The sequence below is a fragment of the Elgaria multicarinata genome, chromosome 4 (assembly GCF_023053635.1).
Source record: "Elgaria multicarinata webbii isolate HBS135686 ecotype San Diego chromosome 4, rElgMul1.1.pri, whole genome shotgun sequence".
NCBI lineage: Eukaryota > Metazoa > Chordata > Lepidosauria > Squamata > Anguidae > Elgaria > Elgaria multicarinata.
The window spans coordinates 22,298,767-22,324,833 of record NC_086174.1 but is presented as its reverse complement, the minus strand read 5'-3'; the positions used below and the strand labels follow the sequence as shown (position 1 = coordinate 22,324,833).

At 43.1% G+C, this 26,067-nt stretch overlaps 2 protein-coding genes across 2 annotated transcripts in view; both read right to left on the bottom strand.

Moving 5' to 3' along the window:
• RRP36 (ribosomal RNA processing 36) overlaps nucleotides 1-12,940 on the bottom strand; it is a 34,718-nt gene extending 21,778 nt beyond the window's left edge. Inside the window, exons 1-2 of the mRNA XM_063123938.1 lie at nucleotides 12,834-12,940; nucleotides 8,763-9,248 (exon numbers count right to left, since the gene is read on the bottom strand). Of these exons, the coding sequence (XP_062980008.1) occupies nucleotides 8,763-9,201 (439 nt within the window). The 5' untranslated portion in view covers nucleotides 9,202-9,248; nucleotides 12,834-12,940. The remainder of the gene's footprint in view (nucleotides 1-8,762; nucleotides 9,249-12,833) is intronic.
• A 1,890-nt stretch (nucleotides 12,941-14,830) lies between these two features.
• LOC134397354 (neuronal PAS domain-containing protein 4-like) overlaps nucleotides 14,831-26,067 on the bottom strand; it is a 32,187-nt gene continuing 20,950 nt past the window's right edge. Inside the window, exons 5-8 of the mRNA XM_063123935.1 lie at nucleotides 23,205-23,457; nucleotides 19,220-19,329; nucleotides 16,960-17,101; nucleotides 14,831-16,063 (exon numbers count right to left, since the gene is read on the bottom strand). Of these exons, the coding sequence (XP_062980005.1) occupies nucleotides 15,058-16,063; nucleotides 16,960-17,101; nucleotides 19,220-19,329; nucleotides 23,205-23,457 (1,511 nt within the window). The 3' untranslated portion in view covers nucleotides 14,831-15,057. The remainder of the gene's footprint in view (nucleotides 16,064-16,959; nucleotides 17,102-19,219; nucleotides 19,330-23,204; nucleotides 23,458-26,067) is intronic.

Genomic DNA, 26,067 nt, shown 5'->3' with positions numbered 1-26,067 from the left:
GTTAGATACAACGGCTAAATGAAACCTCCAGGTTTAGCATGCTGTTGAATACCAGATGCAAGGGGGCAAAGAGAAAGGGAGGCCAAGTGGCTGTTGGGTATCTGTATATTTCACCCTGAGATACGAACCTTTCAAAGATGAAAAATAGGTCAAAATTATGAATAATTGTCACAATTTGCCCTTGAGATACCATGGGAAATATACATAATATTGCCATGTCATTTAAAGAAAGCTATTCCCGACTAAGAAGACTATGAGCAATGCCCATCAGAACAAAGCAAGCTACGCAAGTAGGTAACAGTACAGTAAATGAGAAATAATGTTGGCAGATTCAGAACCACACACAGTGAAGAAGAATTTGAAGTGCTCTAAAGTTAATAGATGCTAAACCATCTGTGACACTTCTGGGAAAAGATTAGAGATCTACTGTGGTCCGGTCAATAAAACTCTGTCTGTTATGTTCAATAGCAGTCACAAAAATACAAAGGATGCATAAGAAAAGAGATGAAAAATAAAATTGAAAACCAATGCCACTATAGAAATAAATGGTACATTCCTCAGGCTGGTCTTTGGTTCAACTCTCTCTGCTTAAAACTAATTAAAGGGGGGAAAGACAAATGACGACAGACGCGTGGGAAGAGATTAGAGTTGTTTAGCTTAGAGGAAAAGAAGGTTTAACAAAATAAATGGAAAGAAAAAGACAAAGCACCAACTTAACATCAAAATATTGAGATATTCAGGGAGACAACAAGCAAAATTAAAACTTGAAACAACTACACACACCCAGATTACACACAGAGAACCCCCAAAATATCCATCCCAAAAACTATTCCCATTAGTAAATTGCACAGAACAGCCACTGTGCTTTGAGCACCAGTTTTGGAAGAAACACAGGATATACATTACATAAATAAATTGTGGTAAATGTCACACCATAATATATATGAGTTGGATGCAAAGAAACACTGGCAAAAGGTGATCTTCCTGCCCCCTCCTCCCCTTATCACCCACCCCTGCCCAAGAGTCTCCTAAGGTTGAGTGGACCCTGTTGAACAGGTTGGGCTGTGGCGTAGGCGGAACAAGGGGGAAGGGAAGGAATTGCTGAAAGTCAGGTGGAATCTCTGGCTGATGTTTGGCAATTCCCCTCCCCCCTCTCCATACCACAGCCCAGGCCATTCAGCAGGGGTGACAAGGGGGCAGGAAAATCATGTTCTGCCCACCAACTTCCCCCAATGTTTCTCTGTGTCCTGCCCTCAGTATTTATATACTGCTTTTTGATTGGTCTGTTATCAAAGATTCAGAAAACACAAAGCTCTAAAAATAATACTATTGCAATGCTCTCCCCCAATTCTAGGGGCTCAGTGGTCAGGAAGGAAGTCCCTGGAGATTTACTGGAGATTTCTAATATTTGTTATACAGGTTGAGCTTAGCTGGAGGCATGCTGATTAAACATACCAATGGACAGGCAAAATCCATTGTTCGTACACCAGATGTCTAGGGAGACAGTTGGTACCCTAAGATGCTTGTGGAGTCTAAACACAGCTCTCTCTCCCGCTCTGTCCCACTCAAAACCTGCAATCTATTGTTCTTTTTACATACAATGTTTGCATCTCTCCCCCTTGTTAGAGGGGGGAACCCAGATGACTCATCCCCTCCAACCATTACCTGGGCATTTTAGCTCCCATGGAAACATACTGCCCGGTCAATTAACTCTCTCCCATCTAAGTCCAGTTATTGCCTCAGGGACCGCAATCTACGGAAATCTGATAGAAAACCTGTCGCACTATCATAAAGAGACACACACTCATGCACGCACGCACACACCAGCAAACAAAGCCAGTAAAACAGCTAAAAAGGGGAAGATTGAACAACAGATCAAAAGTTAATTTTGAAAGGTTGATGAATAAAACAGGTTTGAAGTGGCACCTGGAAATGCTACTGTCCTGGGGAGGGCATTCCAAAACAAGGCGCCACCCCTGATAAGGCCCTCTTCATTGTCACAACCCACCTCACTTTTGAAGGTAAGGACACCAAAGAAGCACCTTTGTTGCAGTTCTTAGTGATCAGCAGGTTCATATGGGAGAAGACAGTCTTTCAACTATGCAGGGCCCAAACTGTTTGGAGCTTTAAAAGATTAGCACCAGCACTCTGAATTATATCTGGAATATTTCTGTGTCAACTGGTGCAAATTTGGAAGCCTTTCTAATATATGGGGGCGCCATACACATCTTACAAACATAGCTGAATATGGAAACTAACTATGTGCCTTGGATAGTCCTATATCCCAATCAATATCAGGATTTTGACAGATGTGTTAAGAAATAATATGAATTTCATAATACTTCTGTATTGGAAATTTCAACATTAAACAGGGAGAGATGCAACATCATCCTCTTCCAGACCAGAGCAACTCACTCATCTGACTCACAAAGTAAGGAACTTGGAAAAGCAATCACACAATTATATGACATTTTCACTATGCAGAGTTTCCTACTGAAAAAAATAGTGTAGAGGCCACCATTTGCACTGCAGCGCAAAGGTTTCTCTTTTTTCCTGTAAGTATGTGGATCAGGAAGTGACTGTGCACAGTTTTTCCTCCAAAGAAACAGGTATGAAATGGCCCTCAGCCTCAAAAGAAAAGGCTTCCTAGTCTAAATGGATTCTTGGTCTGACTTGCTCTAGCAATTTCTAATGCATAGCAGTTTTATGCAAGCTATTAGGTTGCAGTCAGCTGTGACATATTTTCTATTTAATGTATTTTATATCAAAAGAATGTAAACTACCTCATCTTCTTCATGCTTTTGTTCTCCCTTCTTTCATTTCCTCCCCATCAGAGCCTTTGTATTTGATGTACGCCTTGGCTTCCTTTCCCCCCACTGCTTAATCCCTTCTTTTTTCTTCTCTCCTCCTACATTCTGCTCTTTACCCTGCTCTCCTTCCTCGTGTGTCTTCTTTCACCCAAAATCACCTACACCCTCAAAGCTGTTACTGTCTTTGCTAATCAGTCATTCAGGCTTGCTCTCATAGAACTTATTCGCATACATCTGCTTCCTTACAGACTGGTTTCTCCCTGGTTAGCCTTCTCATGCTATTAGACATAGCAACCAACTTCTCAGATATCCAATGCAGGGTGAAGCAGAAGGACCAAGAGAATCACAGCTGTCCCAGATGCATGAAAGGGTGAAGACAGGATGACCAGTAAGATGCTGTCAGTATCCAGTAAAATCAACAAGTACCATTCTCTCTCCCACCACACCGCCCAATATAATTGCATATCTATGTACTGAAAACTCCTGGTAACCAAGAAAAGGGCAAGGTGCCAATTTTTAAAAAAGGAATTACTGTAATCTCTTGTTGAAATCACTTTAAATTCTGGGTTTCTTTTGCTAAAGTCTTTTACTAGTGTAATACAGATTTAATAAATACAGTAGTCCTTTAGTGAGGGAGGGAAGACCTGCTCTTTGGTGCTAAGAACTGGCCAGGCTATCAAGGCCAAGCTCCCATAATACACAGCCAGACCAGACCAAACGTGTTAGCTGCAACAGTCAAGAGTGAAAGTTAGGTCCACCAAGCAGGTTTGTTCTTAGTCGTAAGGACAGGTACTAAGTTCTGACATGTGAAGCTATCAAACAAAAAGGAATACAAAATGAAATATCGTGGAACATTTTAAGGCTAGAGTCCTCAGCACATTTTATTCGGAGTAAGTCGCGTATTCAAGAAGACTGCAGTTAATAAGAACCTGAGAATATTAAGGTATTTAATTGCTTCAAATACATGAATATAGTCACAGGGTACTTTGCTAAATAGCAAAATGATGTACTAATTTTTGTGTAATTTGAAGGAAGTCGATTTGCTTAATGGCAACATTTACCAATGGAAATCTACTTGGTTCAGAAAGCAAGTGCAATACAAATGGAAAAGCTGATTAATAATTGATTACTCAAATCAAGGCTTTCAGCTCGTTAGCTTAAAGAGCTTTAATTTAAACCTATCTACCCCAATTCCTTCTCCCAAAATTGGCAAAGTCCTGAGCAGCAGGCACTGGATGCTGTCTGCAGAGTTCAGCAAAGAGCACTGTGTCAATTCCATCTCGTTCACGTTTGCAAAGTTTTTCCCCCATGGAAGCTGGGGAGGGGAACTATGCCCCATTCAGATTCAGCTCAAACTATGGTCGAGTAGCTTTCTATAGCTTGTCTCAGTTGGCAGCTCTGTCTATTCCTTCTCACTGAAGTCTCTTTTTGCACATCACTGAGCTGAATTCACTCACTATAACTCATCTTTATTTGTATTATTAAGCCACATCCCACACCTTTTCTTCTACTTCTCATCATCAGCATTTGCCTTAATGTAAACTGAAATCTCTCTGAAGTACCAGGCGAGTATTAAAGCTCTACATAACCACCGTAAAATAAAATTGTGATAAAAAACCCCTCCAAACTCTCTTTATAGCTCTCATGATAATTGAGGCCTTTCCTTGGGCATTTCATTCTTAGATCTTTTATTAAAAATGCAGGCAAGCTGAATTCAAAACACAATTGCATATGTCATATATTTAACATATGTATTCCTCTTAACTCTCTCTCTCTCTCTCTTTGAATAACTCGCCTTCATTCAAATAGCAACCAGTTGTCCTGGAAGACACCACCGCACCACCAGGATGCTATAAGAGAGGCAGGCAAGTAGCAGTCTGGGGAGCATGACAGTCCACACACTCCAGTCACAATGACTGGGTTTGGATGAGCTGCCACGGAGCCCATGGGCATCAGGTTGCATACGTGACTCCCGCTCAGGGGTTGTGTCATGTGAAACCGGCAGGCGTGGGTTATGCAAAGGTTAAACAACCCTCACATAACTCTAAAACAGACCATGGGTTGTGCAAAGGTTGTTTAGCCCCACACATAACTCATGTCATCAGGTTCACAAGACACAATAACACCCATGCGTGGAGCTGAATATTCAAAATGTCAGCTGCACATGTTCCACAGCCTCGCCGTAGCTTAAATAACACATGGTGGGCTGTCATGTCATGCAAACAGCCCCATTGTAAAGAACAGTGCATGGCTCACACAAACAGGAAAGCAGCCAAATGCTCCCATCTCTACTGTCATGGCTTTCATGGCATTTCATGGCTTCACTCCTCCAGCTCGATCAGACTCCGCTGTCCAAAGGCCTCCTGCTCTTCTCATCAGCTCCATCCAAACACCTTCTTGATGTCACCTCTCTCTTCCTTCAAATCCCTCCTCAAAACCCATCTACAAAGTATGCAGTGCAACCCCATAGTGCTCACCCTTTACTGAAATCAACCCTAAGTACATATAATTAGACTGAACATAAGTTGTTGTTGTTGTTATTATTACATTTATATACCGCCCCATAGCCGAAGCTCTCTTTGTGCCAAAGATTAATATTTCCATTTTAACCTTGTTCCTATCTTCCTCTGATCCTTCAGTAGCCCCTTCCCCACCACTACACATAGCAAATGCTAGACTGTAAACTCCATGGGAAGAAACCTGCCCTCATTTTGTTACCATGTAAACCACCATGCCCACCAATAGCGCTGTACACCTTATTATAATATTAACAGGGCTAAACCCAATGTCATGGGAGTGGACCTCCGCTCGCACAATGACTTCCCCATCCGCTCCTCCACCATGCAACCCCCAGTACACACCTAAGATCTACTCCAGAGGGTCTTGCAAGTTTCTGGAACAGATCTGGGGGGAAACGCATGAGGGGTTGAGGAGGGAGGGGAAATCTATTCCACCATCAGTTTCCGTTCTGCTGGAAGAAAGATACCATTGGATTCTAAGCCAGTACTGCCTTAGGTTGCTGAGGAACCTAACTGGGTTCACTGACTGGGTTCACATCATTGGGGAATGAAAATAAGCCATCGTAGCTTATTTTCCCACCCTGTGCATGCCGCAGCATGACCATAGTTACCCTCGCTAGTCACAGTTTGTCGTATTGTCTAAGCCCAGAGAGTGGCAGAAGTGGGTTACAAACCACCCCAAAACCACAGAACAAGCCACGGCTTGTGGGGTGGTTTGCAAACCCATCCGCTACACACCTTCACCTGGTTCAGACAACACAAAAAACTGTGGCGAAGAGGGCAATTATGGTTAATGATGTGGCATGTGCAGGGTGGGGAAATAAGCTATGATGGCTTCTTCAATTGTGTAAACTTGTCTTTCTCTGCTCTTTTCCCCACAACCAACATCTGCATTTGGCAGTTTGTATGTCTATGACAAAGATTACAAAAACAGCATCAGCTTTGGACCCATCACTCCTCTCCGTACACCTTTCTTCCTGCCCTGCATTTAAAATTAATTTGTTTCCAATTATTTATTCCCTGCAAAAGAATAATTGTATGTGACCATATTTTGTGCCACCATATAGCCGCCTATTATTATTTGTATGCCAACTGATTATGTTCTCACCACCTTCTATTTTCATTTCTGAATTTCATTAGTGCTCTTTGCTCCCTCTTCTAGATTCATTTATTATGCTAAATGAGTCCTAATCCACATCCCTGCTGAACTCATTAGACACCCTTCCAATTAACCACATTGCTATTTATAATTGTGCTTTGTTTGTGGTACATCAGCCATTTTAATTCATGTAAAAGCATTACTCTCAGGGTTGCCAACTCTCAACGTTTTTAAAATTAAGATTTTTAAGATAACTGGAATTTTTCTTAGAGATGTAGCTCTTGGAAGCACATGAGCGTAAAAGGAATCTCAGTTATCATTTGAATATGTTTCTGGCCTTCACAATGGTGATAAACACATGGCTGCACAACCCAAGATTAGTGAAAAGGGAAGGCAACAATAAAGATCAAATAGAATTTGAATATATTTAAATTGCAGGACTTTTCAGTGAATCTCATGATTTTGGAAAGCAGGCAGGAAAGCTTCTGATTACTTAGTTTTCATAATGCCTGTACAGTTTTGAGAGATTTCTTGCAGCCTAATTCTTATGAGAAATCTTGTTTTTATGCATTGAAACAAGAATTCCAATGCCAACTTAAAAGGCTGCCTTAGGAACTCTGACTCAAATACTTTTACAAACATCTTATCACATTGCTTACTGCATTTAGGAAGCACATTTTCAAGATGGAAAAACATGTTTGAGTGGCATCATTTGTTCTTTATTAATGCTCCAGGCTATTTCTTACTGACAGTTCCACAATGCCCTAATAAGCTCATTCTATGGAAGATACCAAACTATAGTTTTGGCTGAAGGCTGAAGCATACATTTAAGACTCCAGACTACAGTCAATTCTCAATAGACCTGACAAAGAAAGAAAATCTGCACAATTACCAAGAGGCAAACTTGGCTTTTATATAGTAACTAAGCTGATTTATTATAAGGTTCAGCTGCTTACTGCAACAGTCAACATGACTCACACAAAAAATGCTCATTTTCAGCACCAACATTTGTATCCCAATCCATTTTTATTCCCCAGTCCCCATGCCTCTGAATCTCCTACACTTCGCACCAATTTCTAGGGAGGGATATCAATGAACATGACCTATTTCAGGCCTCAAACCAGTGGCAAATTATTTCAGATGACAGGGTCACCATTTCCAGATGCATAACTGTGTTAGACTATTTATTATTTATTTTATTCATTTATGTCATTTATATTCTGCCTTTTTTCCTCCAAGGAACCCAAGGCGGCGTACATAATCCTCCTCCTCTCCATTTTATCCTCGCAACAACAACCCTGTGAGGTAGGTTGGGCTGAGAGTCTGTGACTGGCCCAAAGTCACCCAGTGGGTTTCCATGGCCGAGTGGGGACTAGAACTTAGATCTTCCGATTCCATATTGCAGCAAAAACAGCAAAGATTTTTGTGGCACTTTAAAGCCCAACAAACCTATATTGGCATAAGATCCTGTAGGCTACAGCTCACTTCATCAGGTTCAAATAATGTAAGGAGAAAACAGAGTTCAGACAAGTCAGCTGTTGAGGCCAACAAGATCTCTTTTAGGAGACTACCACAATGAAAAGATGTAGGACAACACCCAACCTAAAGACTAGCTCACATTAGAGATTGTTACCAGTTATACACTAAGGCCATGGAACTGCTGTCTCGGCCCAAAATGAGAGCTAATGTAGGCCGGTGGAAAAATATGTGAACTGGGTAATTCCCAGTTCAAATCTCACCTTAGCAATGAACTCAATCAGTGAGTGTAGGCAACCCACAATGCTCTCAGCCTCCACTCCCCTGTCCCTAGTCTGCAAAAGGGGGATAATACTGATCTGTCCTGACAGCTGTTGTAAGGACCGCTGAGATCACATTTGTAAAGTAGTCTGACCACTCAAAATACTTATCATTTAAGTCAACCAGTCTTAAACTGGTTACTCCATATCTTATCACAGAAAAGAGCCACAACTATTTGGATCCTAACAAGACGTCTCTATAAAAAGAATGCAATAGGTTATTCAATTGATTGTCCTGCCTTTCTTAGCATTTGTGCAACAGCAAGAAAACAGAAAGTAAAACACCCACAGCGCTGGCGCAGGCAGCATGAAACATGTGATGATAGAAGGCAGTTAGGCAGGACAGTTAATCAAGAAACAGAGCTGGGGCAGAAGCACAACTGAATGATGGTCATAATGCATATTAATGGTTACTGCAACGTCCACATCCAAGGTGGTTAATTACAAGAAGCCACTAGAGAAAGAAAAGCTAAGAACTGCTGATAGGTGACGCAGAGTTGCACAATTTATTGAATTTTTCCAGGCAATCAGTGTTTACCTTTTGTTATATCAGGTCTTGAAGAAGGTTGGCTTGTTGTTTCCTCAGGATCTTCATTACTACCTTCTGAGGCATCACTTTCAGTTTCATCATCATCGCTGTCATCATCACTGTTTGTATCATCACTGACATCATTATCATTCTCTACACTCTCATAATCACAATCATCTGAGTCCTCATCTTCAGATTCCTGGCCAGGAGAGCTCACTTCAGGCAAGAGCTTTGGTCTTTTGGCATCATCAGCGCTTCCTGCGGTGCTGCCTCCTGTACTGCTCAAGCCTTGCAGAGGTCGCTTTTGAGCCAACACTTTTGGATTCAAGATGTCGATCACCCTGTTGTCATCTGAAGTCTGTATTGGTGGGGTGACACTGTCTTTACCAGAGGAGGAACTCTTCTTTCGGGGATGGCCCCCAGCTTTATTCCCACGCAGTTGCTTCATAAGGCTTTCAGTTGGGTTTTTTTATGCTTCAATGTAGTTGCCTCAAGCTGAAAGAGAAGCTATTATTAGACCTCCATCTCATGGTAGTTCAAGAAGTCCTAGAAATTGTGACCAAACATCTACCTAGCTTGGTAGTTCAGTTCAGCACCAGAAACAACTGCACCAAAAGTCACTTTGCAAGCCTGGGGGCTTGCTTTGTTTTCCAAGAGAGAACTATGGCACTGATTGTGTGTATACAGGGGAAGGGCATGAGGGACATATATACTTTTGGCTACAACTCTTAAGACAGAATCTTGGTACCAGGACTCTCATTTCATTATAGGTAAGAGATATGGAGTTGTGTATCCCTTTACTCTATAACTAGCTGATATGCCCGGCATTGCTCAGTTCCATGAATAATGTTTATAGCATTTATTTGATAAATAATAAATTTCTCTGCAACTTATTCATCTTTAGGTTGGTTGGTTTTTTTTAGATTGGTTGCGTTAGTAAATTGTTTTGTTAGAATAAATGGAAAATTGTGTTAATAAGAACTGTATTTTAAATTAGAACTTCGTGATAAACCACATTTTTTGTTTTACTTGAAATGCCTACACCTCTCATCATGCCTTGGCTAGAGCAGCCGTCTGAACTTCAAAAACAATCAGGACACACAACACCCTTTCTACCAGCTAAAAAAGATGCAAGCCTAAGAATATGCTTTCAAAATATACCCAGCATTGCCCAGATATCTGAATAACCTATAGTAGGGAAGCAGATCTCAAGCCCTCTAGTATATATATATATATGTCTGTGAGCTTAGCATCTTAAAGTAGCAGGCCGGTGCTAGGCTTCTATGAACAAATTAAATTCATTTCTTTTTTTACTCTTACCCTCATGACAACCCTGCAAAGTAAAGCAGTCCTAGGCCTGTGAGGTAACTTTAAAACAAATTAAATTACGTTTCCCTCCCCATCCCTCACCCTCAATGCCTGGCCAGAGCTGCCTAGATACAGAGCCAGCTGTTGTATCTAGTTATGATTTTAAAACCACACATGGCAGGAGGGAGGAAGCACCGCAAATGGATGCAGCCCATTTATGTGGGTTGTTTCCTTTTATGTGGAATTGGGTTGACTGACTTTAGGAATTGCACTGGCCGCCAAAGGCCAATAAGTCTGGCCTCCTACCCACAGCATGCTGGGAATTCCACCCAAAGCATGCTGGGAGCTGCAGGCGTAAACCTAGTTTTTTATTAAATCCTTTAAAAATACATGTTTTTCGATTTTTCTGGTACATTGTACAGCCAGACCTATCAGCGTGCCAAATTTCAAGTTTCTTCCCAGCATTACTTGGGCCTCCTAATATATATGTCTGTGTAATCATCTTAAAGTAACATGACAGTGCTAGGCCTATGAGTTAACCTTTAAACAAATTAAATTCATTTCTTTTTTCCCTAACCCTCATGACAACCCTGCAAGGTAGAGCAGTCCTAGGCCTGTAAGGTAACTTTAAAACAAATTAAATTAGTTTCTTTTCTGTCTCTCTCTCTCTCCCTCAACGCCAGCAAGAATTGCTGAATAAAGTTTATGATTTTTATGTAAAAGCCTGACTTTACTATTGAAACAGAAGAGTGAACGGAGCAATGACTGACAGCTAAGGCTAAAATAAAATGGTGGGTGGGGTGAGTGGCAGTTGGGGAAAGTCAGGTAGGAGAACAAAAACAGTTAGTGAGAGGTTAGAAAACTGGGGGCTTAGTTACTACTGAGATAGTGATGTGGTTTGCACATATTGACTTGGTTTGGTAGCCCATGCTTTATTTAAAATCAGCCACTCTACATGCCAGTACTAGTAACTGGGGCCTAGGAACTGAGGTAGCCAACCATGCGCTCTCCCTTCAGGCCCAGGATGGAGAGCCACTTCCAGATGATGGCTGCCACAGCCTGATAAATCTTCCCTCCCACCCAAGGCTACTGAAACAGAAGAGTGAATGGAGGAATGACTGGCAGCTAAGGCTAGAATGGAATGGTGGGTGGAGTTAGTGGCAGTTGAGGAAAGTCAGTTAGTGGGGGCCGAGTTAGGACTGAGAGATAGTGATACCAGTACTACACCTCCCAGCATGCCTTTGCCAGCCCTCAGGTTCCCATGACCTCTGAGAGGCGCTTTCCTCTTCTCATGGTTGATGCTGCTCCTTGACAGAGCATTGACTAGCATTGCCAAGGAGGGGAGGTAAGCGGCTGTCAATGGACACGCACAACTCAGGCCAAGTACTGCTGGGACTGCCTAAGCTCACACTTCTCACCCATGCTCCATCAGGAGCCTGTACTGAAGGGCTGAGACTGGTCCGGGCACTTGCCCCTCTTTGTCAAGACTGTTTCTGGGCATGTGCAGAGTGCTTCCCTCCCCCCCTTTTAAGGGTGAAGGCTGCGTGTGTGCTTCCCTCAGTTTCTGAGAAAACCAGTATCAGGACGGGGGTGCCTTTGAGCATGTCCAGAGTTCAGCCTCTCAAAGACATGCTGTTGTATCTAGTTATGATTTTAAAACCACGTGGCAGACGGAAGGAGGCACCGCATATGGATGCAGCCCATTTATGTGGGTTGTTTCCTTTTATGTGGAATTGGGTTGACTGACTTTAGGAATCACAATGGCAGCCAAAGGCCAGTAAGTCTGGCCTCCCACCCAAGGCATGCTGGGAATTATAAGTGTAAACCTAGTTTTTTTTTTTTATTAAACTCTTTAAAAATACTTTAAACCCCAAAATTCATGTTTTTAATTTTTTTTCTGATCCATGTACACGAAGACCTGTCTGGGTGAACTGCATTAAGGCAGTACCATATGTGGAAGTGGGTAAACATTTCCGGACAGCCGTGACACGCACATACTTTCTGCTTTATAGGTAGAGATGCTCTAAGAACATAAGTGCCTGGATCACACTAAGGATCCATTTAGTCCAGCGCTCTGTTCACACTGTGGCCAAGCAGCCATAGTCCAGGGATGAACAAGCAGGACATGATGCAACAGCACCCTCCCATCCTTGACACCATTATGATGGCTGGAGTGAAGTCCAAAACATCTGGAGGGCACCTGGTTAGGGGAAAGCTATTATAGATCCACGAAATATCAAGATCCATGAAATATCAAATAAAAGGCATAGGGTAGTATCCAATATTAGTCCTACTTAGGGTTAGACCCCTTGAAATGAATAAGACTTAAGTTAGCAGTGACCATTCATTTCAATGGGTCTAATCTAAGTAAGACTAATACCGGATACTACCCATAAGAAAATCACTACTGGATCGGATCACCTGTGCAGAAGTCGCCCATAAGCAGGGCTCACCCGTCGTTCCCCTCCCCAGTCCATGGTATGCAAAAGGTAGACTGCGTCTGAGCTTGGTGGTTCCACTTATTTGCCGTGACCTTTTGCCGACCAACTCATACGACCCGGCACTTGGCAGCTCAAGAGACGCTCCCCAACTCTGAGCCCACAAGCTTCGGCCCCTTGTCTTTCCACCTCACCCGCTACCCCGGAGCCCTGGGGAACGAAGTGAGGCGTGGCGGCGGTCGGAAAAGAGAGCCAGGGGTCTCCCGCCGGAAGGGGCGGTGCCTCGCGAAGGACGTGCGAACAGACCGGGGTTGCCCCCAGACACGAGTTCTACCTGGCCACTGACGCGCTGCCCACGGTCATCCCCACACGGGAACACTCTGTTCCTTTCCCTGGTGAGGCCTCCACGTACTACTCGGCTTGTAGGCCGCGCCGCCGCTGCTCCTTCCCGTTTCCAGGCAACGAGGCTGAGCTCGCGGGAGTCACAAAGGGCGGGGCGCGTAACTCAACCGGCAGCGCATGCGCGCGCGCGGACCACGTTTCCAGCTGGGCGGGGTTTTCCCAGAGGAGCTAAGCAGCACTAGTGCCCGCCCCCTGCTTACGTCACAAGCAAACAGAAACTGGCCAGAGACATGTGGGTGTTTATTTTTAAATGCCTTTATTTGCAAGCGCCGGGGCGAGCCCGCTCCCCCAGTAAGAATGCCACGGCAGCGCCCCCTGCAGGCTGCTGTTCTTCTATACTCCGAAGTTGCCACCTTTCCTGGCAGCGCCATGATTCAGGTTCCTAGGCCAGCATGGAGCCTGGGCTTCTTTCTTGTGTGGATTGATGCCTGTTTCCTCCCTTGGTCAAGGAACTAGTGAAGACGTTTGTCCCTCCCATTTATTTGTAAACACGTGTGTTTCTGAGCATGCCGCTCAAGCCAATTTGCCTGACACGCATGTGAGATGTGCACACAGCTGGCTCTGGAATTGATGTAACAAGAGCAAGCTCAGCAGAACATGGTCTCCTCAGGAAGGACACCTGTGGGGGGAGGAAAGAACACAGGAGTTAAGCAGAGCAAAAGGCAGTGCTCAAATTAAAGGCGGTCTAGAGGAGGCTTGCATGCCTCAGGGGTCCCCGTCCTTTGGGGGTCAGTGGGCACATTTGGAATTTCGAGAGACTGTCATGTGTGCTCTCACAAAATGGCTCCCATACAGGGTGAGGGTTGCCCATTCATAAAATGGCTGTTGAGTGGGCACAGCTGGTCACAAAACACCCATTTTCCAGAAGGCAAACTGATGAGACTAGAAGAAAAGTAACTTGCCAAAAATTTAATGACAAGGCAGAGGTGCATTCTGAGTACCAAACCAAAAATGCACTCTTTTGAACCCAAATGAGGATAGCACTGGAGGGCAGCACTTCACTTTGCAGCATGTCTGCCTCCCAATAAGACAAATAATTTAAAAAAATCTTAAATAAAAAAGAAATGGGGGGGGGCAGACAGCCCAGCATCAAAGAAGGTATCTGTGTGCACTGGAAACCCCACCCTTAGCTCCTGTGTTAAGAAGGCTACAGAGGTGGCAAGATTTAGCTAAAATTTGGCTGGGGTGGGGGGAGAGTCTGGGGCTTGGGGATTTCATTATGGGGCCCTCTATCTTTCCCCTCATAAATCAAGCACTGGCATAGCAACGATTTCTGCATTATTGTGACCAAGTCCTTTGTGTGGATTTCACTTGTAATCATTTTTTAAAATGAGCCCCTAGTAATTGGTGTACAGTATTACCTGAAGCACAATTATTTGTGAAGTGCTACACCACCTCCACAGAGTCCCCATTTAATGCTCCCAGACAAAAGATCCCACCCTCTCACAGCCTCCGCTCCACAGAGCCTGATCAAGGCTGGTATCCTGTGTACTTTTCAGAACTGTCATCTGACAAACCCGCATGTTTTAATAGTATGGGGTAAGAGTTTAAGACACCTACCAGCTTCAGTGTGTAAAGGATGGACTTGCCTTCCCAAGAGAGGAGGAAAAAGGCATGCTATTTTTTCCTTCAGTGTATAAGCCTAATCTTTAATCATGCAAGTTTCCTCTAGTAAAATAATTTTTACCCCTATCTCCACCCCCGCCCTCTGCCCAGAATGGGTTGCACAGTGGGTGAGATCATCTGCCAAGTCCTGATTGTATCAATATATCTGCATTTCTGCACTACTTTTAACCCACTGCAGCTATTATGGGGCTCCGTTTTCTAACGAGCCGGTGCTCCCCACTTTAACCGAATCAGGAAGCTCTCCCATGAACCTTTATTCTGTATGGTTTCATACATGGGCAAATCATGCAGCAGCAGCTGCTGTAAAACGTATCATTGGTATTGCTAAGCACATGGAGAGCTGGTTATAAACTCCAAATATATGCTGCTTCTGAGCAGTTTGGGTCATTGTAGCTCTGGGCTTATCATACAAGTGGACATTAGGAAATTATCTTTTTTTCACATGCTGAAAATCGATATGGTTTATGGACATATGAATCAAAGCTGAGTTGAAGCCAATGTGGGATCGTGCTGGCCTCTGGCTTTATTGATTACAAATTGTAGCATTGTGATGAAGGAAGAGCAGTACCTGGCTGAAGTGTAGTGTGGAAACACCCATCCCACTGGGAATTGGGTACGTGGGAATCAGATGTTGCTGCGGGGGGAAACAAAGGCTGCTGGAAGAAGCACTGCTCGAGGCAAGGTGTTGCTTCTGATAGGGGTGCCTGGAGTAGAGAAAGCGGTGGCTCTGTGTTTGACACGTGGAAATTGCCTGCTGGTCCCAGCTCAGGAGTAGATTGATTCAGGCTATCATGGTCTAGCAGGTTGTTTAAGATGTTGGTGATGATTTCTTCATCCACAGAGAGTTCCTCGGGGAAATCTGGAGCTCTATCAGTCCCCCAGCCCTGTCTAGGTACCGTGTTTATACCCTCAGCCTGCCCTCCAGGCCACAGAGGGATGCTGGGAGGCTCCTGAGGCATTTCCTTTGCATACTGAGAGAAGATTTCAGCCAAGGAATGGATTTGGTCAGCCAGCAAACTGATGGCCCATCTGTCTGGATCAGAATCCATTGTTGGGAACATTCCTGTGGGTGGGCTTTCTTCACGTAATGGAGAAAAGTCTACAGAAGGGCTGCTATCAGGGGAAAATGCATTTTCTGGGGAGCAGAGAGCACAAGGACTCAAGGGGGACAGCCTGTCTGCTCTGTCTGGGCAGGGACTCTTGGGCCAGTCAGCAGGGAAAAAGGGAAATCCGGTTTCTTGAGAGGACTGCAGGGTGGCTGCACCGGCCCTCATGCTAGGGACAGGCAAGCTATTTGGAAATGGAGGCTGGAGGGCAGCAGGGAGCATCTTCTCTTCAGAAGTATCAAGAAGCTGGGAGGGGTTGTATTTGAGTGCCCCATCTTTGGCCGAGGCTGGTTCTTGACAGAAAAGGGGGACTTCGTTCAGCTTTGTCTGCTGCTGTATTTCTCCGGAGTGGTATCTTAGATCTGGGGTGGCAGGAGAAACAGGTCCATGCTGAGGGTCTTGACTCTGGATATAGAGAGCTTCTTCCTCCCTGTGGGGAATACAAAAAGCCTACTATGGATTGGAACAAGCACTTGAAGACATACCAAAAGGAGGGTTAACAACATTGTTACAACTGCCAAACTTGGTCCTCCCATACCAGTGTAGCATAACCAAACTCTGAGGGCACAAGTAAACTACTAGCTTGTACAGGATTATAAGAACGCCTCTTAGAGTAGAACATATCACTGGCAAATACTGTACTACAGAAAGCCAAAGGAGCCATTTGTAAAACCAATATACATTGGAACTGATGCAAATGGCAGACGTAGAAAACGAGGTGTGGAGGACAGACGGACAAAACACTAAAGTAAAATTCAAGCATCACTGGTAAAGAAGACCTCAAACTGGTTTAGCTGTCATAGCTTAGCTGTCAGTCCCAAGGAACTGTTGGAATTGCAGTTTTCTGAAAGCAATGAAACTTTTCTTTTGGAGTTCCCTAGCTACAACAGCCAATAGGGGCCACAATTATCTCTGCTTCAAAAAATAACAGTTCCCCAGGTTCTGTGAAGATGAAAGCAAGTTTCGCTTTTCAGATTATTTTTAGCACACATCTATTTCAAAGGATTTCGGGTTAAATTACACCACCATTTTTTTTCATGGTACAAATCAGCTGTTCATATGGGAGCGGCAATTTGTCCCCAAGATCTTCCCTGGACAAGAACAGATAGCAACCACTCATCAGCATGCTATATTAATAAACACTATAGTTATTCTACCATAGCCTAGTTCTTTCATAATCTAATACATAAATTCTTCCACAACCTCTTCCATTTCATTAATATTGGCAATATAGCCATTGATAAAAATGGCCTCTTGTGTTAGAGCGTCCCTATGTTAAGGGAAATTGGGTTGTTTACCCTTGACTTATGCAGTGAATGCCTTTACCTGAGGATGTAGTTGCTGCAAGTGATCAGCTCTTGTCCCTTTCCGTTGTCCCATAATGCAAAGACTTGCACCCAGGCCCAGCTCAGGTCCTTGCAGAGTAGACGGACTATGACATGACAATCATGTCTCCCAATATTGTGCACTGAAATTGCAAAAATGAGAAATTATAATCCAGCACAGAAAGTCCATCTAAACACAGACCAACAGAATGCCAGATAACTGGAGGAACAGAACCTGGGGCCAGATCTACACCTTGTGTCAAATCATTACGAATGTGGAATAAAAATCAGTAAATAAAAACAATAATAAAATTTATTTCTCACCCGCCTCTCCATTTTGATCGAGGCGGGGAACAACAGTAAATATAAAACACATAAAACTGAATTAAGAACATAATATACATTGTTAAAACATCCTAAAAACATTCCAAAAACATCCTAAAATTCCACTGGATAGACCTGACGAAAGAGGTCAGTCTTGATAGCTTTCTTGAATGCTGCTAGATTGTCAAGTTGACGAGTCTCCTCTGGCAGGCTATTCCACAGTCTGGGAGCAGCAGAAGAGAAGTTCCTCTGGGTAACAGTTGTCAGCCTAACTTTGACTGACTGAAGTAAATTCTTCCCAGAGGACCTGAGTGTGTGGGGCGGTTTATACAGGAGAAGGTGATTCCACAGGTAGCCCGGACCCAAACCATGTAGAGCTTTAAATGTGATAACCAACACTTTATACTTCACCCGGAAACGAATTGGCAGCCAGTGAAGAGATTTTAAAACTGGTGTAATGTGGTCACCCCGAGTACAGTGACCATATGAAAAGGAGGGCAGGGCTCCTGTATCTTTAACAGTTGCATTGAAAAGGGAAGTTCAGCAGGTGTTATTTGTATATATGGGGAACTTGGTGAAATTTCCTATTCATCACACCAGTTAAGGCTTCAGGTGCCCTGCCCTCTTTTAAATCTGGTCACTCTAGTATAGCTGCTGCAGCTTTAACTGTTGTGATGAAGAGGGAATTTCCCCAGGTTCTCCATATATAGAAACGACACCTGCTGAAGTTCCCTTTTCTATGCAGATACAGGAGCCCTGTCCTCCTTTTCATATGGTCACCCTACCCCTGGGTGCACCAGTGACCGCCTGGCTGCCATATTTTGAACTAGTTGGTTTCCAGACTAGGCACAAAGGTAGCCCTATGTAGAGCACATTGCAGAAGTCGAACCTCGAAGTTAACATAACACTATGAAAGCAGTATATGGAATATGTCCTGTACCCCAGTGCACTTCAATACCGCTATAAAGCAGTAGTGTAGATCTAGCCTAGATTATGCTGAAATCCGCATTGCTTTTATATTTGCAAAGGTCACAAAAGGCCTACGTTGATGGAATCCTCAATCCCAAATGCTAACTCAAACAGGTATGCCTCATAATTAGGCTCAAAATATGAAAAGGAGGACAGGGCTCCTGTATCTTTAACAGTTGAATAGAAAAGGAAATATTTAACTCATGACTCCCTTATTTAGGGATGGCAACAGTTGAACTGGTTCTTCTTAAACAGAAGTTGATCAGCAATTAGCAGGTGTCAGTTAAGGCTTGATTAACTTCACGCTGTGAATAAAGCTTCACTTGCCTGATTGACAGTTGCATAGAAAATGAAATTTCAGCAGGTATCATTTGCATGCATGGAGCACCTGGTGAAATTCCCTCTTCATTACAACAGCTAAAGCTGCAGAGCTATACTCCAGTCACCAGATTCAAAAGAGGTCAGGGCTCCTGCAGCTTTAACTGTTATGATGAAGAAGGAATTCTACCAGGTACTTTATGCATACAAATGACATCTGCTGAAATTCCCTTTTCTACTCAGCTGTTAAAGATACAGGAGCCCTGTCCTCCTTTTCATATGGTCGCCCTACTCGTAATATTTCCGAAACACACTCAGGTGTGGAATTTGGCATGCCTGCAGTGATAATACTTAGGACTTTAGATGCCACTTTTACTAAGAGTTCAAAGCATTTCATGAACCATCATATGTATGAGGAGGAGGAGGATCTGGTCTGGGAAGAGGGGATGGACCCTCTCCAGTGATTCCCAGCCTTGGGTTGCCAAATGTAGGACTGCAACTCCCATCATCCCCAGTCACAATGGTTTATAGGAGTTGTAGTCCAAAATATCTGGGGACCCAAAGTTGGGAACCACTGCTCTAAGCCCACATCTGGTACAGCATAATTGCATGATCTTCCTTCCTTTTTGGATATAGGGCAGTGCACTCACTCAGGGTCCTGTGCATCTCTGCAGCTCTTCTAGTATCTCCAGGATGTAGGAGGCTGTACCAAGACTGTCCAATCAGCTCTTCTTTCTGATAACCGAGATGGTAAATAACACTGATATGGGGGAGGAAACAACATTGAAGAGTCCAATCAATAATATTCTTAAGAGTTATCCATCGTGAAGTACGGAAATGCAACAGAGGAGCACCAAATGATTCATTTATTTGTTTTAATTATGATGTATTTTATTACTGTTAGCATTAGCCACCCTGAGCATTATTTTTCATGGAAAAGAGGGATATAAATTCTATGAATGAAAAGAAACAAACTGCATAGTAATGGTGAGAAAAAACATTAACCAGAATAGGGCTGCTGACGTCCCCCCACCCATCCTGAATGCTGCTTCTATATGTCTAATAGGAATCTGATCTTCAGCAGGGGATGATGATGCTGGTTTCTATGGGCTTGTCTATACATTCTATATACTCCGTCAGTGCTGCACAGTTGAGCCCTGTTATTTATATGACGCAGCCACATCATGCTATTCCCTGCAAAGCTGGTCGTTTGTTTTACCATGACTTTTTACATTGCCCTGACGTCACCACGATTGATTGTTTGCATGTCAGTGGTGGCTTCAGTTCAGATTAAGAGAGTGCGCATGGTTAGGGAGCGGATCCCAGTGCTGGGTAGGCTCAGGAATACAGGGCTAGGGTGGGCTCAACAAGCCCCAGGTAAGTGTTTAGTAATGGCTTCCAGGGCAATATTAAAGTCTGGGGAATGAAAGTAAGGACAGTTATGTATAACACATAAATGCAATTAACTGTAGCAGCGCAGATGCGCAGCTACAGGCTTTCAAAGCTACAATGGCTAACGAGACCACATCACGCCAGTCCTTTTCCAACTTCACTGGCTGCCAGTCCAGGTCCAGGCCTGATTCAAAGTGCTGGTATTAACATTCAAAGCCCTAAACGACTTGGTGCCAGGCTATCTGAAGGAACGCCTCCTCCCATATGTACCTGCCTGGACCCTAAAGTCATCCTCAGGGGTCCTTCTCTGTGAGACCTTGCCAAAGGAAGTGAGGCAGGTGGCTACCAGGAGGAGGGCCTTCTTTGCTGTGGCACCCCAGCTGTGGAATGAGCTCCCCAAGGAGGTTTGCATTGCATTTACACTATATTCTTTTAGATGCCAGGTGAAGACCTTTTTATTTATTTATTTATTTATTTTATTACATTTATATACCGCCCCACAGCCAAAGCTCTCTAGGCGGTTTACAACAATTTAAAATAGTAAACATTAAAAGTATACAAAAATTTAAAAAACATAAAAACAGTATAAAAACAACAGTATCCATTTAAAAACAACAATTCTGAGGTCCATTAAAAACAAACTTAAAGTTGTTAAATGCTGTTAAAATGCCTGGGAGAAGAGAAAAGTCTTGACCTGGCGCCGAAAAGATAACAATGTTGGTGCCAGGCAAGCCTCATCGGGAAGATCATTCCACAGTTGGGGGACCACCACCGAAAAGGCCCTCTTCCTTGTTGCCATCCTCTGAGCTTCCCTCAGAGTAGGCACCCGGAGGAGGACCTTAAAAGTTGAGCGCAGTGTACGGGTAGGTTCATGTTGGGAGAGGCATTCCATCAAGTATTGTGGTCCCAAGCCATGTAGGGCTTTATAGGTTAAGACCAGCAGCTTGAATTGGGCTCGGAAACATATAGGCAGCCAATGCAAGCGGGCCAGAATCAGTGTTATATGCTCAAACCTCCCTGTTCCAGCTATCAATCTGGCCGCCGCATTTTGCACAAGCTGCAGCTTCCGGACCATCTTCAAAGGCTGCCCCATGTAGAGGGCATTGCAGTAATCTAATTTGGAAATTACCAAAGTATGGACAACTGAAGCTAGTTATCCCTGTCCAGATAGGGGCATAGCTGGGCCACCAACCGAAGTTGGTAGAAAGCACTCCGTGCCACCGAGGCCACCTGAGCCTCAAGTGACAAAGATGGTTCTAGGAGAACCCCCAAGCTACGAACCTGCTCCTTCAGGGGGAGTGCAACCCCATCCAGAACCGGTTGAACGCCCCCCATCCGATCAGAGGAACCACTGACCAGCAGCATCTCAGTCTTGTCTGGACTGAGTTTCAGTTTATTAGCCCTCATCCAGTCCATTGTCGCAGCCAAGCACCGGTTCAGCACATCCACAGCCACACCTGATGAGGATGAAAAGGAGCAGTAGAGCTGTGTGTCATCAGTGTACTGATGACAGTGTACTCCAAAACTCCGGATGACCGCACCCAACGGTTTCATGTACATGTTAAACAGCATGTTTATTCTCTCAGCATTTTCTTCTCTCAGCATTTTAACAGTCTATAAATTTAATTTTAACCTCACTGATTTAAATTTGTATTTTAAATTTGTATTTGCTGATTTTATCCTGGTTGTGCTTTTATATTGTATTTTATATCATATTTTTATACTGTTTGTTTTATACTTTGAATGGTTTTAATTTTTGTGAACCGTCCAGGGAGCTTCGGCTATTGGGCGGTAGAAAAATGCAATAAATAAATAAATAAATAAATAAAGTTGCACAGAGTTGCCAGAAAACAAAAGTTTTTTTTATGGTTTTCGGTCCCTAAATATTTGCTGCCTATTATTGTTGTCTGACAACGGCTCTGCAAATTTTTCTCGCTGGATAGCCCACACTCATTTCTGCCATGGAACCCTAGTGATGCTGCTTCACAGCAGCAACACTGCGAGGTTTTGGGGGAATCAGTAGGTAAAGTGGGGTCATATCGATGCCCACAATGTTATGAAAAGCTTCACCTGGTAGTGACTACAGATCAAAAGAAAGGAGCGGGCTTCATTTGGGTTTTTTTCTGATCATTTCGCAATTCTCAGCCAGAATGGCCCCCTGAAATGGAAAAAGAGTAGGGTTTCTGGTGTAAACCTGCAAATCCGGGAGGGGGAGGGGAAATCCGGATTTTTTACAAAGAGCAGCTCTAACGGGAATTAACAAAAATGCTTATAACTCCGTCATTTTTTAAGATAAAGACATGAAACTTGGCACAATGGTAGCTCTTAGGAAGGGCTTTAGTCACACTAAATTTGAAACAGATCCGTTCATCCATTGATTTTTTAGGTTTTTTTTAAAAATTGAGGTTTTAAAATTATTATTTTTAAAATTGTCATTTTTAAAGATAAAGCGATGAAACTTTGTACCATGATAGGATTTAGGTAGAGCTGTAGCCACACCAAATTTGAAAGAGATCTGTTCATCCATTGATTTTTTAGGAATTTTTTTAAAAATGAGGTTTTAAAATTATTATTTTTTAAACTGTCATTTTTAAAGATAAAGAGCTGAAAGTTGGCACCATGATAGCTTTTAGGTAGAGCTTTAGCCATACCAAATTTGAAACAGATCTGGGGCCAGTAGCAAACCCTGTTAACAACAACAGCAGCTTGCAATGAGTGAAGATACAGTCAGAAAAAATATTTGAGGGAAGGGGAGAATGTAACACTTTTTATACTGTTGTTTTTATACTGTTTTTATGTTTTTTAAATTTTTGTATACTTTTAATGTTTACTATTTTTAATTGTTGTAAACCGCCCAGAGAGCTTTGGCTGTGGGGCGGTATATAAATGTAATAAAATAAATAAATAAATAAATAAATAAATAAATAAATAAATAAAATAACACAAAGAGTATAGCAAAAGCTTCAAAGTACAGCAAAACCTACAAAAGTAGGAGTGAGTGAAGTTAATTTCAGATACATTGAATCTCTCACTTGTTCTTTATTTCAGTGATTTTAACATTAAGATGTTATGAAGAAGAGATTTGTCTTAAATGTGTGCTGTAAAATCAGACATGTGACCAAGGCTATGTTCGGGTGGGCACGCCCCCTTGGTGCTGGACACGCCCCCTTGGGGGCGACCATGTTGTCCTCCTTTTTGTTTTCCAAAATATGGTCACCCTAACAAAGAAGAGATTTTTCTTACCTTTCTGCAACCTCTGCAACTTTCATATCCAGTGTGTGCCAACTCTGGAATGAGGAGCTCTGGGAAATACCACCCCCGTCTTCCAAGACCCTTGCAACAGGAGTGCAGAAGGCCACAAAAGCCAAAGCAGAAGACGAGGAAGTCGACTGTGTGTCAAGCGTGAGACATCTGCCTCGCAGGGACATGGAACGGTTCCTTCCATACCGTACCCGAAAGACTCTTGAGGTGCGCATTTCAGTGGTGAACTCAATTTCTGCAGAAATTGGATTGGGAAAGCAGGGGGGAGGATATTTGAAATTCAAAGCCAGATTGAGGTTTGTGTTGGTGGCGCAAGTGAGATATTAAAACTTTGGGAGCCCTCATTACCCAATACATCATTCAATCTTTATGTAGCCCAAGTTCAAATTTCAGCTTGTGGCCTTTGATAGGTTATTTATTTAAAAGATTTTTTAGGGGAAACCATCCCATGTAAAATTAAAACCAACCATTAAACACAATAAAACAGTGATAAATTAATAGGAATAAAATATCAGAATCTAACAATTTAAAAAAGCTTCTCCCCCTCCCATAAAGATATAACTGGGGGAAAGTTTTGCAAACTTTGCAGTGTTTGAACAGAGCCATGACTTTTCACCACTGGTAAACCAATCCAGAAATCGTGACACATATATTTAACTTATGATTCCCTCATTTAGGGTTGCTAATGGTTGAATTGGCTCTTCTTAAACAGAAGTTGATCAGCAATTAGCAGGTGTCAGTTGAGGCTTGATTAACTTCATGCTGTGAATAAAGCTTCACTTGCCTGATTAACAGTTGACTAGAAAAGGGAATTTCAGCAGGTGTCATCCGCATGCATGCAGCGAGTGATGAAATTCCCTCTTCATCACAACAGTTAAAGCTGCAGAGCTATACTACAGTCACCAGATACAAAAGAGGGCAGGGCTCCTGCAGCTTTAACTGTTGTGATGAAGAGGGAATTCCACCAGGTGCTGCATGTACACAAATGGCAATTGCTGAAATTCCCTTTTCTATTCAACTGTTAAAGATACAGGAGCCCTATCCTCCTTTCCATATTGTCGCCCTAGGAGCAGGTTATGAGAATATATATTTTTCTCATCATTTGGCAACTCTCCTTTCCTCCTATGAATCTTATTCCATCTTCCCTCTGTTACTTTAGTTGCCAATTCCAACCCCCAGCTCTCATTTTGCAGGAAAAATGTTGCATTCAAATGGCTGGCTTAAACTCTAGGCCCTAGAGAGGTTTTCAGAACAGTATGCCTACTTAAAGCTTTTGTGACTTTAGACTTTTCTGTAAGTTAGCATAACCTACTTTTTTTTTTAAAAAAAGCAAGAAGCTGCTCAAAGCAGAGGATTAATACCTTTTCAGCTAGAATTTTGGCTGTACTTAAGAGGAAACAAAAATGCTGCCTGTTATTTACGACGTCTTTTGAAGGCTTTGCTTTTTCTATTTCCCTGTATCTAAAAGCTGCACTTTATGCAAAAAGCTCAAGGAGATTCCTTTTTACCCTGGTTGCAGCTGAAGTGTCTTCTCTCCAGAAGTTATTGTAATCTCACTAGCTTGATACCCGTTTCTTTTTTCCGCATGGGGCAAGAACGGATAGGGAAGTGCGCTTTTGGGTGTAGAAAATAGCCAAAAGGGGGAAAGGTGTGGGCAGTTACTTTCCCTCCCTGGTAGGGTGACCATATGGAAAGGAGGACAGGGCTCCTGTATCTTTACTTGTACAGAGAAGGGGATTTCAGCAGGTGTCATTTGTATGCATGCAGCACCTGGTGAAATTCCCTCTGCATCACAACAGTTAAAACTGCAGGAGCCCTGCCCTCTTTTTTGTTTTTGGTCAAGGGAGCAGGGCTCCTGCAGCTTTTACTGTTGTGATGAAATTTCACCAGGTGCTGCATGCATACAGTGACACCTGCTGAAGTTCCCTTTTCTGTACAAGTGTTAGAGATACAGGCTTCCTGTCCTCCCTTTCATATGGCCACCCTACTCCCTGGTTGTCTATATTTGCAGTTTCAGTAGCTGCTTTTTTGGTTTGATTTTGGGAGAGGAAAAAAGGAGAGGAAAATATATGCAACTGACTGTCACACATCATTTTGGCTTCATACCTGAATAGATATTGGCCAGAAACACTGGTTAAGAGAGTGGAGGGCAAGAGAGAATGACAGGGGTGAATGGGTGGGGAGATCTCATTAAAACTAATATAGGACTGATGCCATATAAAAACATTGTGAGATGGGCTAATAAGATGATAGATGAAGGGTTGGTCACTCGGTTCCAAGTTGCTTGTCTGGGGGCTGGTCTATATGCTCTGTATACCCTGTCATGGCTGTACAGTGGCACGGCATTGTTTATATGAAGCAACCACCAACTTGTAGCCGCATTGGGCTCCCCCCTCAAAAAAACTGTGTCTGTTTACTGCAACTTTTCCCGTTGCTTTGATGTCACCACTGTTGTTTCTTCTTCTGTCAGGGGTGGCTTCAGTTTGACTTATTAAAGTGGGCATATCTATGGGTCGATCCCAGCACAGGGTAGACGCAGGAACGGAGGGCACGGGGCGGCCTTTACAAGCCTCATAATGGCTGCCCTGGCAATATTAAAGTCGGGGGAAGGAAAGGTGGTTGGCTGTTATGATGAGTATCCCATAAATTCAATGATCTGTAGCAGTGCAGATGCTCTGTTACAGACATTCAAAGCTGTGCGGAGTTGCCAGAGTTGTATTTTAAATCTGTATAAATCCCTGCATTGCTGCTCGGTTTTATCCCGGTTGTGTTTTATACTGTGCTTTTATATTGGTTTTTTTATATTCGTGGTTTGTTTTATACCTTGAATTGTATTTGATGGTGT